This window comes from Ambystoma mexicanum, chromosome 3q (genome assembly GCF_040938575.1).
Source record: "Ambystoma mexicanum isolate Mex_15411 chromosome 3q, UKY_AmexF1_1, whole genome shotgun sequence".
Lineage (NCBI taxonomy): Eukaryota > Metazoa > Chordata > Amphibia > Caudata > Ambystomatidae > Ambystoma > Ambystoma mexicanum.
The window spans coordinates 931661685-931677225 of NC_090926.1; the positions used below are offsets into that span (position 1 = coordinate 931661685).

At 44.9% G+C, this 15541-nt stretch overlaps 1 protein-coding gene across 1 annotated transcript in view; it reads left to right on the top strand.

Annotated features, from left to right (window-relative positions):
• The window catches only part of MAP2K6 (mitogen-activated protein kinase kinase 6), a 563107-nt gene extending 554607 nt beyond the window's left edge, over positions 1 to 8500 (top strand). Inside the window, exon 12 of the mRNA XM_069655081.1 lies at positions 268 to 8500. Coding sequence (XP_069511182.1) covers positions 268 to 345 — 78 coding nt within the window. The 3' untranslated portion in view covers positions 346 to 8500. The remainder of the gene's footprint in view (positions 1 to 267) is intronic.
• The last annotated feature ends 7041 nt before the right edge of the window (positions 8501 to 15541 follow it).

Consider the following 15541-nt stretch of genomic DNA (forward strand, 5'->3'; position numbering starts at 1 on the left):
AAAATCATAACATTTCTAAGCAATCACTCAGAATATTGAGCACTTTACACACATATAGTAGTATATAATGTGAAATGAATACGAATAAACTCAATTTTCAAAAAGGATCGCTAGGAGAAGAGACCAATGTTGGCAAATATACAGATCCAGCTAGGAACTGCATGCATTTCAAAGGCAAGCATGATAGCCTTTCGCTATTCTTTTAGATGTTGGCACGGTTGCAAAAAATACTTACTTCTCTTCTTGCTGTTTTTTTTGTCTTCTCAGCAACATCCTTTCTTCACTCTACATGAATCCAAAGAGACAGATGTGGCATCTTTTGTAAAGCAGATACTGGGAGACTAGAAATGAACTTGAGAATGACTTGCCCTGCCTGTGGACTATGGCTGACTTTATGGGCCGGGTCGGGAGGGGCGTGGGGGGTAAGAGGGCGGCGTTAGGTGACCGTTTGGGACAGTTGGGGGCAAGTGAGGGGCTTCCTCAAAAAAGACCTCCTCACCAAGTGAGCCTAAACCCTGCCTCTCACATCAATCATGTAGAGGTTCTCTGATGAACCCAAAGGACTGTTTTGAAAAATTAAATATATGCAGGTCAGTCCCTCTTTCAAGCAAACAATGATTCGTTTTTTAGTGGCAATGAATTTAAAGGGATATATGCTGATTCTGTTTAAGTGTTGCACATAAACTGCCTTCTCTAGTTTTAATTTAGGGTGATAGTTTAGGAGCTAAGAGATTTTTTTGTCTGCCCATTTCTGTTCTCTGGTATGTTGTCTGATGCCTGTGCACATGGGAGTGGGTAGGGTGTGGGATGTACCATTGACTTACCTGAAGCTATTTGTGATGTCGGTGCCTCATTAGTGGATGAGGTTCATGTCATGAATGGGTGTACAAATACAAATGCGCCTATCTCTTGCCCGGGAGGTATCTTCAAGCTGTTTCTTGTGCAGTTCTGCGTGCTTCACATGGATCCCTTCTTACATCAGCTTGTGTACACGACGGCCACTGGAAGATCTTTGCATTGTCAAATCATTTCTTAAATGTGTGTATTGTGCATGCTGCTTTTTCACTGTGTGCTTCTAGGGTTGGCACTCTGCAAATACTAGAACATGTATTGTTACCAAGAGCTCTGCAATGTAAGCTTGTGATCCGTGCTGCTGCTAGCTGTCGGTGATGTCACTTGCTGCCCAAATAGTTACTTGCTTACTCCTCTCTCAGTGCAAACTGTGGCATCACTTCCGGTGTACGTATTGGTATGTATGAATCTTGCTTGCTGCTTGTTGTCAGTGAGGTCATGATAGTTTATTTTCTCTGCCCTCTGCTGACAGTTGACACCTCATATCTACATAGTATTTGGGTTGCTGCTTTCTCACTGGTAGCCATCAGTGATGTCACTTCCAGTCAATATATTATTTTATTTGCTGCTCTTTCATTGATAGATGATAGTGATGTTATTTCCTGTATACCTACTTAGTTTGTATGCTTCTATTTATGCTAGCTGTCAGTTAGGTCTCTTCCATTTTGAATGTTGCTCTTCTTGCTGTCAGTGACGCTGATTACTCTCCATGTATTAGTGTGTCCTGCCGCCATGTTGGATCAGCGACATGCGTTCTACCCAAGTGTGCACACTGCTCTTGCGGAAATCAGCTGCCAAGACCTCCTAAGCACACTTGAATACATGCCTCCTTTGTCGCATTCAGTGGTGCCTCGCCTCGAGATGCATCTGTTGCAGCCATCTCTTTGAGAGTTCCCTGCAGAAGAGCCCTCTGCTAACTACTTAAAACAGTGATTTTCGTTTTAAGAAACAATAACTCCCAAGTGCCTCTTCTACAGGCAGTGTACGAATCTCCAGGTGGCTTTCTGATTTGTGTGTGCGGTTCTCTAATCCCAGCCTCTACATTTGTGATGGCTGTTGTGCCACTTGTGTTATAGAATGGGGGAGGCAAACGTCATTTTTTTCTTAATAAATGAAGCTCAGTCGCTCATCAGAGAAAGCAGGTGCAAGAGCTGCCTAATAACACTGACTCAAGTATGTTGCTGATGTGCTTTGAAATGGGTTAGCCTGTGTGAGATCATGGATGTTTCTGGAACGTTCTGGTGTAGGAGGGCCTGTTCAGATAGGAGTGTGTGGAGTGGCATCGCTTGTTTAAAGGTCCTTCACTCTCTCCCCGGTCCAATCTGACCTCTTCTAAAAACAGAATGCTTTTGCCTGGGCCATAGTTTCAACGGTGGCTATGAAGTGAGTTTAGATATGTACTTGGTTTCTCTAATATTTATAGTTATCCCAAAGTTATCAGTGTGAAGGCTTTCTGTATAGAGGGGCTGACCTATATTAACAAATTGGGAGTTTTCCCCAACTGTGACTGCAGCATTGCAGGGTCTTGTGGGGCTGTCGCGTTGTGTGTCTTTTCTTGCCTCTGCAGTCTGCGTTTGCAACGCTGAATGCGCGGAAGGAAGAGACGAAGGCAGTGCGCTTTTCAGTTCTTTACCTGTGGCTGTTGGGGTTCGTAACGTGTATGTTGTGGAGAAAAATATTTAATCTGCGTCGTTGAGGTTCTGTTGAGATTTTACTGCACCACTTTAGACAGATGTGTGTGTGTGTGTGTGTGTGTGTTTGTGTGTGTAAGGTGGAGGGAGGGCAGCGGGTGCAGCTCACCGACAGCACAATATTAAGGATTTAAGTGCAGATTTTTTAAAATAATTCTTATTTTCGAGTACCACAAATGTGTGGTTTAATTACCAGTGCATTACTGTGGAGTTTGTTTTATTTCCCCATTTCTCGTCCTGGCTACAGGTGTGTTTACCTGGTAGAGCTGGGCAAAAATGCTATATTTGCTATCAACAGTATAGTTTCAGATTTCTATTATAACGTCAAGGATATGAACGATGTATACCTCACATAAATTCTCTCAACCAATCAGGACGTAGCTTAGAGGGATGCACCCTTACAGCCTTGTGTGCCTCCAGCATGAGCATTCCTAACAATTCTAGTTTTCTAAACACATTTTTATTATAGATGAACTTGAAGTGTGATCGGAGTGGACTGGTGGGAGCTGACGGCAGGTGTCTGTGTCAGCGCCTTGAATCAATGTCTTGAATCAACCTCTTGAATCAATGTCTAGCTCTTAGCGATTAGACAATGACACACCAGCTGTTGAGGAATTTTATATGCATATAGACTCCATTAAGTTGGTCTGCAATAGCCACAGTTTTTTGCAATCGAGCAGAGAAATCGAACAGAGAGTCAAATGGCAATTTCTTATTGGTTACCGCGTAGGTTGTTTACCCAGGAGTATGTGCATCTGCCCCAGCCTGCATCTTTGAACATGGTCATACCTTTCTGAGTCACCCACTGGAGCTATTTTCTGGCATTTTGGGCATGAGCCCCTGGTGTAAAATTTCTATCTTACGAATCAAGTGCTTTTTGGTGAACATTGTGCAGAATTCATGCAATATATTTTTAAAATGTGTCAATTTGTTGACTCTCCAAAGGAAGTATTCCAGATTTCCCTACATCTGCTAAAATGTACAGCTCTGAAAGTGCAATGTGGGTTGTTTTCGGTCTAAAATATGGCAGAATTATTTAAAAGGTGTTCAGAATTTATTCTTTTAGCAATTTTCATTTCTTTGGTGCCATCTTTGCCACACATAGGAATGGCTTGGCATTTTTCAAATTTTACATCATGTGTGCCCCAGGTAGCGAGCCCTCTGCTGCTTTTCTCCACGTCTGCGGACACCTCTAGCTGGTCACTGAGAGGCAGCCGGCGAATGTAATGCCCAGCCACTCGGTTATTTTAGCCCATAGTGCCCACTTTTGACACTTGACAAAATTTTGCTTGCGCTTTTGCGTGGATGGGGACTATTTATTTAGAACAGAGTAGTTGTGTGTTTGGAGCGGGTCCTTTTCTTCCCGGCTGATGCGCTATCTAGTTGGGGCACATACCTTTCTCTTAGCCAATCAACTCTGGGCTCATCAGCAAGGGCACGCCCCCACACAAGGCCCCTCTTTACGCGTATGACAGTATTTCCTGCCAAACTCTATTGCTGCCAGTCGGTCTGGTGGTAGCCCCCCAAGGTTATGAGGGGTGGATTGGTGGTGTCAATGCCCATTCGTCGAGTTCATTGCACTCAATGGGGGATTTGGTGGATTTTCTGCAGGGTGGACATTCCCCTGGCAGTAAATCTACCCTTTTCTGGTAATAAAGTGGAGAAGGGCAGACTCTGGCCAAGTGCTCTTTTTTTCTTTCCTCTCCATTTAACCTTCAAACTCCAACAATATGACTAAGCGATAGCAAACGTGTTACTGCCACTTCACTACCATTTTTGACTGCTCGGTGAACTTGTAATGGGGTACAAAGTCATGTGCATCCGGTCGCCTGAGGAATCTTACTAATGCTAGATTGATGCTCTACTAGCAATCTAACTTAATGCACATGTTAATTAATCATTAACAAATCGGTATTGATTGGAACGTGTCAACTTTTTTCCCCTTCGTTGGACCTCTTCAGGCTATACTTAAAGAACCGTGAACGATCATGCAATTGGAAGAGACTAAAACGTGGGGACCGTTTGGTGAATGTCACAACAACCCTCGGCATTACCCCACAACGTTTGGAAACTTATTTTATGTTGAACACATTCTGGGCTGCTAAGGGTCGCGTAGGCTCCACAACCCCATGCCCATGTGCATCCTTACAGCTACTGGTATATTTAAGTGCTGGAACCCTTGCACCATCCTGTAGCAGGTGGTTCCATGGCTGCTTAGCAGAGTTCGAGATTGAGGGACGTCCAAATATTTGCCTCTACCCCTTCAAGTTCCCTGCTCTGTTCACAGCTCTTTTCCATGTATGGAAAGCTGCCCAGAAGTACCAGAATTGCATGTGGGTATATCAGAGAGGAGACCTGCTTTGCCTCCCAAAAGGCACGTAATATGCAAGGATACCCAAATTACAACAAGCAAGTCATTTTCCCTCACTTGCTAATCTGGCTCCTCATTAGCAGGGAAAGTTGGGTCGGTTTGTAAGTGTGTTGGGAAGGCAATGCAGCCAATTCAGTTTAGCATTTACCAGTTAGTTCATCTCTGCTGATGCTGTAGGCCGGTCCTATTATGAAAGGGCAAAGGCGAGCAGCTGATTAAACTGCATTTCTTAAAGTTGGACATTTTGGTATTCGAAATGAAAATGCCCCACGCATCAGCATTGACTGGGATGCTCTGGTATCCTTTACATGGTCTAACTTTCAGAGAAGCAGTTTCACAGGCCGCTTGCTTGCTCGTTTTGACATTGGGAATTGTGCCAGTGACATCACCAGAGACCGCTCTTGTGGCCACACCCGGCTAGGGCATGTGATCTCTTGCAAAAAAGGCAATTTCGCAAAAATGCTGCAGATGTGCAGACTTTACTACTGTAATGTGGATCACTGAAGTACACGGCTGGGGGGAGTCAGATGGTTCCCTTTGATAAACATGCACATTTGACCTTTTGTAACTTGCCTGGTATGGTGTGAAGCTCAGCAGGGGCTGCACAAGAACAGCTCAGAGGATCACTGCCCATTTGATAGAAATACAATGTTTGAGCCGGACAGGGCAGCAATAGCAAACTCATGTTTGTACCTCTTAATTCCCTATTAGTCTTATAATGATTGTTTTGGATCTCCTATATGAACATATATTTCTTGTGATCAACACATATATTTAAAAATATTCTGCCCTTGTGCATAAATGCAAGCATGTCCCCTGTCATTCCGGAGGTACATATTCGGATATGTTCATTTCCTTTGCATTCTGAGACTTGTTGTCCTACATTTATAATGGACAATTAAAAATACAACCCCGAGTGCAAGGAAAGAAACAACACTACAGAAGCATCTCTTGAATTTCACGGTCTGTGTTGGCATGTATGCTTATGGCATACTATTGTAGATAAATTATATTTATACTGTTCTTTCTACCCAGTTCTCACTTTTGGGTGTGTAAACTGTGTTTATAATAAGAGATTGGGTGGGGGGTATATTAAGTACAGTGGGACATAAGACCACATTTCCCGCCTTTGCATAGCTCCTAGCATTAAGTGGGTCTCACTAAAATCCCTTCAAACTTCTAAAAAAGTGTATTTCTCTCCTGAAAGCACCACACAATGTAGGACAATGCCGTTCTTCGAGGTTCCGGTACATATAGGGTTGCATTCGGTTAATCCACAGTATTTGACCTGTGTGGCTGCTTATTGTAAAATGGGAAATACTGCAATTTAAGCAAGGTGAAGTGGGACGAATGTTCCTTTGTTGCGCTCCTTCACCCTTGAAGTGCATGAATCCTTGAATGACAGTGAGCCTCATTTAGAGTCTGCAGGTCCGGAAACAACGGTGGCGGTAAACCCGCCTCCACCGTTGTTTCCGGACCGGTAGATTAGGAGTTCTGCAGGTGGAGGTGTCACTCCCGCCAGGTCTGACCTGGCAGGAGTAACGCCACCCGCCTGCAGACGGAAATGAAAACGCCGGCTCCGTCGTAGACGGAACAAGTGTTTCAATTGTCTCCATCCCCATGGAGTCCTATGGCACTTCATGGGAATGGGGATTTACAGAATTCCGCCTCCGTAATTACCGGGTCACTGGGATTGTAATGCCCCATTGATTCCGGCAATCACGGAGGCGGTAATTCATTCCAAGTCCGACAGCAACCTGCCGGTTTTTCCGGCTCGGTTACCGCCGGACTTGGAATGGGACCCAGTGTCTTGTTACACGGAACTGATAGTCTCACTGCCTTCCCTGTTCACGTCTATTGTGTTAGTATGTTATTTTACATATGTTAGAGTGCCACTTGGGCTGGTGAATTTTTTAAAGTCACTCTAATAACGCAGGTATTTAATTCTTAAAAACATAACATCACAAATTTGCCCGGAGTAGCGGCTTTAAAGTTAATATTAGCGCAGAATTATTACCCTGTAAGTGTTTAAATCGGTCAACACCAAATTAAATTCCATTAGTAAAAAATATATTCTAATTCTGGTTACATACAATTTAAACTAATTTGGCAGTAGTTACCTTGCATGGATGCTAGTTTAACAGCCACAAATGAAATGCTCTATACCTTTACTCCGAGGAATCTCTTTGTCTTTGTTCTTGTAACACAAAATCAAGGAATAATATGCACTGTTCGCGTTGAATAACTTGTCGCCATGGTCTAGAATGGAAGCAGGATTTATTTAACAGGTATTCCAGTTGCCTTACTTCAGTGTGGTAACTGGTGGCCATGTTGGAATGAGAGCTTTCCTATTTTAGTGCAATGAACCTGTAAAATGTAAAAACGAATTGCTGCTTTTAACCAATAAATAAATCAGAGCGATTAATACATGGGATTGATAATTCTGCAGAATTTCTGAACTGAATCATACATGTTTTTGTAAGAGCAGTGAGGTGATATTATACATCCAACGCTGCTTTTACTGGTGTTCCGAAATTACAGAAATCCTTGTTTTTAATTAAAGTTTTGGGTTTTATGTGGTTTGTCTATATCATCTATTTATTCTCTCGTTTACCCTTCCCAGCTTAACTTATGTTTAGGGACAGCAATATTTACCACTCCGGTCTTAAAGTGTGTAGTTCTGTAGTCCAGACTGTTTCTGTGGTGTGTCTGAGGATGGCAACATCGTTTACTGAAGAATTTGGTTAAAGTTGTCCCAACAATAATGTGGAACTCTGACACGTACTATTGAAAGAATTCAGCGTTCCACGTGGATTATTTGTTTTGTGGCTGTGCAGGTAGTGTGGTGAAAGTTGGTTTTACCACCGGTGCTCTTGATGATTTTGAAAATGGTATATTCCTTATGTTTGAATTTCAGCCTGGGGATTAATCGGAGGAATCTGTTCTCCTAACAGTGATCGTACAAGTTTATTTTGGATCCACTATAGCTATGTGTGCAAGTAATACATGTAATTACAATGCTACTTATTTATCTCCATTTTAGAGGCGACACATATGAAAATCCATTATTATAAGTTACTTGCCTTCGATTTCAGGACATTACGCATCAAAATATTCTACTGTATATGGGAATGCAGTGTATGCTTCCATGAGTGAGACCAATGTACTTGTGCATCTTCAGCCAAACAAGAAACAACTCATGTCAATAACCAAACTGCAAGCGAATGGCGGCCACAATTCTTTACAGAAATGTTAGACAAAATGTATCACTCAGATTGAGCCAATGACGATGGATTTTTTTACCGGAATGGTCTTGACCTAATACTGCTAAAATGAATATGTTGTGTGCTTCACAGGTGCCAGCTTGAAAAGTGTTACTGTTCTCTCAATTGCTCCTATTCAAATATTGTTAGATGTATTAATTACGGAGGGGTTGTAACATTTTGTCTGTCCTGGAGAAGATCTCATTTTCATGTCCTTTGTTCCGTGTAAGAATCTAGTCAACTTCGGATAATGTTTTTTCATGTGTTTCTATCTCCTTTGTGTGCGATTAAACATGTTCAATAAATTAATTAGACATAGGTAAGTAACTGCGTACATGTGTCATGAATTAATGGTAGGTTGATAACAAATCCTTTTGACTGCTGTAAACACAGCACTGCTTTAGCTAATGCCTAAGCTAAATTAACATACCCTAAGAATATAGCAGGAATGCCAACCCCTTGTCTTCCCCCAAATACATACTCCCTGTGGCATCTTTAGCTTGTTTGGTACTGAAGCATTTCTAATTTATTTAGGTATGAAGAAATCCACTGTGATCAGTGAGTTTTTTTTTTTTATCCAACTTGCTTGTTCCTGTATAAGTATTAGTTATTAATGTTGTATTCCATACAGCACTTGTGCAAGTAACTCTCCCAGGAAAGTTTATTCCTGCTCTTGATGTTCATTGCTGCTCCAGGGCTTAGTTTCCGTTGGTGAAGGGCACCATTGCATCTCACTGATCACTTGTGCCCTCTATTCTTCACTCTTCCTTGTCTTTGTTTCATTCTTAGCTAGTTGTTTTATGTAACTATGTTATAATGATCTGAATCTGTGGTCTGTTTAGCTTTGATTTTAGTGAAGAGCGTAATTACCTGTACCCCACTCCTGCTAACAGAGAGTCTTGCCAGCTTCAACTAACAGAGTCTGTGGCACAATACAAGTCAACCAGGACCACGTCACCCTCTGCCTGCCACTTTCTCATTGGTGAATATCTTTCCAGGTTCTCTGGCATCCCCTATATAGCCGCCCCTTCTGGTTCTCTATTGCACCTTCTCAATTCAGCCCAATCATCTGTTCAAGATACACTTTTTGAAGTTTGTAAATCCTATTTTGCTCATTTCCTGTGCTTGCATGTATCATGGTTGTCTGGCTCTTGTGGGTCTTCCCAGTTGGTTTCTTCCAACCCGCTTGTCTATCCAATACCATTGGAAGGGGCAGTGTTGATGTACTCACTTTCGTGATTGCCATGAAAAGCTATGCCATGGCTGTCTTCAACGGCAGGGAGTCAAAGCGAGAGTGTGAAAGTAGCTTCTCATTTCCTGTTAATGTTATGAATGATCCAAATTGTTAGGCTGGGGGGGACACATTGGGCATAAGGAGGGTGGCATAACCGAGAGTGGTATCAGTAATGTTTTGCCCCCATTTACTAATTGATTTACAACCCTACGGCACCATTGCTCAGATGTTACTAATGAAAGCAAACATTTAGGTGAAAGACACTGTACCCTGAAGTATAGTAGGGGCTAAACATTTCTTTTTGATCAAAAGCTAGACGTTTTCCCAAGAGAGGATACAAAGTGAATACAACATTTTATTATGCCTTTTATTGTGACAGTAGACATATCACAAAAATGTTTTTTTTTATTTTATGAAATGGCAACTCTACTATGTTGGAAGTTGATATATACAGTAGTTATGTATCACCTTTATCCAAAGCGTTGCACAAGATTCAAGTGCTACAAACTCAGCATGAGCCATATGGACTTTTCATGCTTTCGCAACGCAATTGGAGAGCACCGATTAGATTTACAATGCTGTTCCTCGCAGCAACTTTCACTAAATCAAATAATCCATGACAAAGATTGTTTGTTCTACACGCCTTTGTTTTACGGGAGGAGTATTTTTGGTTAGTGTGCTAATCAGGTTATCAATAATAACCTAACTAGCGTTTTAAGATAATCTTTTTTTAAATACTTTTTATTTAAAATCTTTGTAACACACATGGTGCTTTTAAGTTCTACACGCCTAACCACATACTAAAACAGCTTGTGACAAAAGCAAATTCAGATTCTCAACAACCATCGCTATCAGTTTCCCATGTCCCTTCTCAGACACTAATTTAAAAATTCTCCCCCCCCCCCAGTTATGCTAAACTGGTCAACTCAGACCAGTACATCACCCCCCACACCTCCAAAATTAAATGGAACTACCCCCAATACACCCTCTAGTTTTTCAAAAATCCACATCAGGAGTTTCACCAAGGCCAGTGTAAGGGAGAGGTGGTACGTTGTCAGCAACCTATGCCACAGGTCGGCCCCTATGATACCTGCCAGTGAGTTCACGAATGGTGCCTATCGAACACTGATTGGCAATCCATTACTAGGTGCTTCTATGATTCTGTTGCTCTACCGCATAATCTACACAGTCTCAACTCTGGCGAAATTCCCCACTTAGGGCCCATTATTTCTAATGTGTGAAGACCATTAAGTTATAACTGCAAGTACCACTCCTGAAGTTTAGCTGAATGGAATTCCCTGACACATAATCTCGGCGATCTTGTAGCTAAGAATGCAGTTTCATAACCCCTGTATAGTCTTAATGTACCTAGATCTTGAAGATCTGTTGTTATACCATCTTTTATTCCTGGCCTTTAACACACCATTGGACACAGAAGTTATAGTGCACATTACTAAACAGGTCTCTCCAGGTGGTAGAAGAACGTTGTAGCAAATTAGCTGTGATTATGTTTCACCAGTCACTTGCAAAGTTGTACTAAATAACATGGTGCCATTTTATCATATGCAGTGCTTCATAGTGGGCGTAGGACAGGGTTCTTAATTTCAAAGGGTTATAAAGAAAATGCATACAGGGAGAAAAGCCTCTGTCAATCTAGTTCCACCTGTGTTATGGTTGGTGTGGCCTAATCTTTGCCCATACTCCCGCTTCTTGCCAGGAGTTACCAAGAGACACTACTTCCTAAGTAAAGGATGGGCATCTGCAGGCGCATTCCTGTCACACTCTCCCAACCAAGTACCAAGACATTGATGCCAGCAGCAGCCCAGTTCTGAAAGCAATATTGATCCATATTCCAAAAGAGATGACCCGATGCTGATCCCCAAAAAAGTGTTAGGAGTAGGGGCTGCCAATATGTAACGTGTGCCCCCTTACCTGTATTCCTAGTAACCCACTGTTTTAAATGCTCTACTGTTTCTCAGAGCTAGGGCTGACCTCAAATACCCAAAATAAAATAAATGGGAATGCATCTATATTTTTTAGTTTTTTGCTCAGAGGTAAGGCAAAGGTTCTTTCTGCGACAACTCCATTGCAAGACTTTCCGCCTGTGTCTGGGCCTTTTAAAGCATTTTGTGCTCGGTGTGTATTAAAATTAATTTTTCCCTGCACCATCAGGTGTCACTTCCTGCTTGGGAGGCTGCTCCCTCCCCCCAGCCCTCCGGAAATCTGAGCAAACTCTTTTCCATATAACGCTCTTCTCCACCACTCCTCCGCCGACAATGTTTTATTTCTCATTACAAATTGAATTGAATTCTAATGCGTGTGAGTGCCGGGCAGAATAAAACATAATCTAATCTAGGCAATGCCTACACCCCATAGATTATCTAACCCTCTCTTCATGCATCATTACATCCTTCATACATAAGCGTAAGGACACAAGTTGGGCCTGGGATGGTCGATTGGAGAGGAAAGAGGTCAGCCAAGCCAGGGCCTGATCATTTATAGCCAGATTATCACGGAGACGGTTGAGCAGGATGGCATGGTTGACCGTGTCAAAGGCAGAAGAGAGATCAAGTAAGATGAGGACACAGGGGGTATTGGAGTCAAGGTTTGAGAGTCTTCACAGATGTTCAGGAGAGCAGTTTCTGTGCTTCTAGATCAGACTTGTCTGGAAACCTCACCTGGGGAGAACAGGGGAAAGGCAGAGAAGGAGGGAGGAGGGGTGGCTACAGAAGTGACAGGAGTAGAGGGAGGAGGAGAGAGAGACAGAGAGGACAAGATGTTCTGAGTTTTAAGAGATGAAATGAGAATGAGGGCCGTGCAGAGCGCCTGGGAGGGGACAGGAGAGGGAGAGACTGCAGCAGGATTGGCCAGCTCCTTGCAGATTTTAAAGAGTTTGGCCGAGTTGTTGGATGCCGCAGAGACGCAGGCTTGGATGAGGGCTCTCTTCTAGCTGTGGACAGAGGGCCGGTATTGCCTTTGGATCAGCCGGCAGGCCAGTTTGTCAGAGGATGTACAGGAAGCATGGCATTTCCTCTCAGCCACCCTGCACTTGCATTTAAGGGTGATGAGGTCTGAGTCGTACCAGAAGTTGAACTTGGCTTTGGGCTTCAAGCGGATCCTCATGACAGGGGCAAGAACACCAAGAGTATCAGATATAGCAGAGTGGAGTATAGAACAGGGTTGTATCAGGGTGTGAGCCAGCCGAGAGGGTGGGGGGGGGTTCAGAAAATGGCGGTGAAAGCCTCAGCTGACACACGCTTCATGGGTCCGTTAACCGAGAAGGTAGGTGGCAGTGCTGGAGTTGGCTTGGCCTGAGGGATGGAGAGAGTGGACTGGGAGGAAAGGAGAACGTGATCACTCCAGGAGAGAGGAGTGGTGAGAGGGATATAAAGGGGAAGGTCTGTAGAGATCAGAATATCCAAAGTGTGCCCTCCAGAGTGAGTCGGGCCAGAGGGAAGGATAGAGAGTGAGAGCGAGTTGCAGAGGTTGCGAAAGAGTCAAGAGGAAAGACTGGAAGCCTCCAGGTGGATGTTAAAGTCTCCAAGAAGGAGGAGTTGAGTGGTCAAAACCAGGTGGGCAGAAGAGAGGTCCGCCCACTCAGAGAGGAAGAAGGAGATCTGACCAGGTGGGCGATAGTAGCCAAAGTAAGGGAATGGCTAGGAGGGAGCCTGCAGACGAGGCATTTGAAAGAGGAGTAGGCCTGCGTAGGAATGACAGAGGCAGGAATCCACTAAGGGAAGATCGGGGCTACACCCCCTCCGGAGCTATTGGACCTGGGCGCAGAGAGGATCTTGTAGCCGTTAGCGAGGAGAGTGTCCAAGCTAGTGACAGAGCTGGCCGTGAACCATGTCTCAGTGAGACCGAGGACATTGAGGCCAAGTTCTTCAAGGAGACGGCAGATGTTTTACGGAAAGAAGCTTTATTTCAATGCCTCACTGCACCTTCGTCAATCAAATGCAGATGCAAAGGCTTTGGCGGGAAATAGCCGACTACCTTCCGGAACTTCTGGTGCAGAGCCAGGCACGTTTCAAGGCGGGACTGACAGAGGCTAAATTGGTGGCACAAGACATCATGGAGTCCACTGTGGCCCACATTGACACCTCTGGCTGGGTAATATGCATCGCCAAGGACTTCCTGACTTCGGGCTACTAAATTCCACCCAGACATCCAGGAACGCATATTGGACCTTCTATGCGAGGGTACCGACCTCTTTCACTCCCCCACCGATGAGGAGCTAGATAAAAAGAAAAACAGTTTCCAAACTGCAAAGTCATTATCCTTATGAAGGCCACACCCAAGGCGTACACTCAGTCACATCAACGCTTTGATAAGGGGCGGGCGTTCGGCGGGTAACAAGCCTTGCATGAACAGAGGTCTAGGCAGCCGTTCTTTGAGTCAGCACTGGTGCAAACAACAAAAGGGGGGGGAGCAAGGGCTTCTTTCAGTCCCCCTCCTCCGCAACAGCCTCAGAGGGAAGGAAAGCATGACACGCCCATTTGGGTTCACGTGTCTCCATTGGGGGGCAGGCTTGTCCTTCACGCACAGTTTTGGTATCAGAGGTTGGCGGACCGCTGGATCCTATCCTTAGTGTCTATGGGGTACCGTTTACTGATTCCTCCCCCTCCTCCCCTCCACTTACACAGATTGGGACAGCAACTCTGTTGGCGGAAATTCAGACGCTCGTCGAGAGACAGGCAGTGGAAGAAGTCCCAGTCTCCCACCGAGGCTTGGGTTTCTACTCCAGGATTTTTCCCATACAAAAGAGGAACCAGCTTGGCCGGAGAGTTGTTTTGTGAGAGTTGTGTTGGACCTCTCCAGCCTCAACCTCTCCCTCCCTCTTCAAAAATTCAAGATGGTTACGTCAGCACTCATAGCTGAGACACTGTGCAGGGGAGACTGGATGTGCTCTCTGGATCTGAAGGACGCTTATCTACACGTCCCTATTTGGCCGCCCCATCGATCCTTTCAGCGGTTCCGGATCTGGGCTGCCATTTCCAATACAAGGTTCAACTCTTCGGCCTCATATGGGACACAAGCTCTCAGAGAGTTTTCCCCTCGGAGGACAAGGTCATGGCCATCAACAGGGCCGTGAGTCACTTGCTCAGCCGAGAGGTGTCCCCGTCTGATGGTACCAGCATTTACTGGGGTTCATGGCAGAAGTCCTACTGTCCATCCCCCACACAAGACTCAAGATGAGGAGATTACAGCTGCACTTCGCAGCCTCATGGAATCAGGAGAGGGGCTCCCAAGCGGAGCTTGTCAGCATTCCTCCTTCTCTCCACCCGGACCTCGCCTGGTGGTCCAGGGACTGTAATCTGCGGACTGGGATTCCTCCCTGGAAGGCTGGGGGGCGACGCTGGACAACCACAGTGTCTATGGTGTCTGGTCCCTGCAGGAGCAGGAATCTCATATCAACTGGCTCGAGCTGAAGGCTATCTGGCTAGCTCTCAAAGATTTCCTTCCGCTCATTGGGGGCAAGGTCATCCTCATCCAGATGGACAACTCCACGAGCATGTTTTAGGTCAACAAGTAGGGTGGCACTGGCTCACCTCAGCCATGTGGGAATGGGCCCTAGAGTACAACATCTACATGACTGCAGTCCACCTCCCGGTGGAGTCCAACCTGGAAGCGGACAGGCTCAGCAAAAAGGAGCGGACAATTACAAATGACAATTGAATGATCAGGTTCTGCTCGAGGTCTTCAGCAGATGTGGGCATCCTCGGGTGGACCTCTTCGCCTCCTGGTCCAACAGGAAGTGCGAGCAGTTCGCGTCCTGGCAGGGGCAAAGTGCCGGTTCCCATTGCGACGCATTCCATATACTTTGGAATGGCAAGACAGAGTACGCATTCCCTCCCACACCCCTGATCCACAGGGTGATCTGCAAGATAAGAGCATTGTGTCACCTCTGCATCATTCTGATAGCTCTGCCTTAGCCAAAAAGACGGTTTCTCCGACAGGCCTCCCATTCACCTGCCGCTGGGCCCAGCTCACCTCTTCTGACAGCAGGGGGGCAGAGTCATCCACCCCGCTCCACAGAAATTAGCCCTTTCAGTGTGGTCACTGAACAGGTCACACTGAAACATCTGAGCCAGTCTCAGGCTAACCTGGACATCATTCAGGGCGCTAGGAG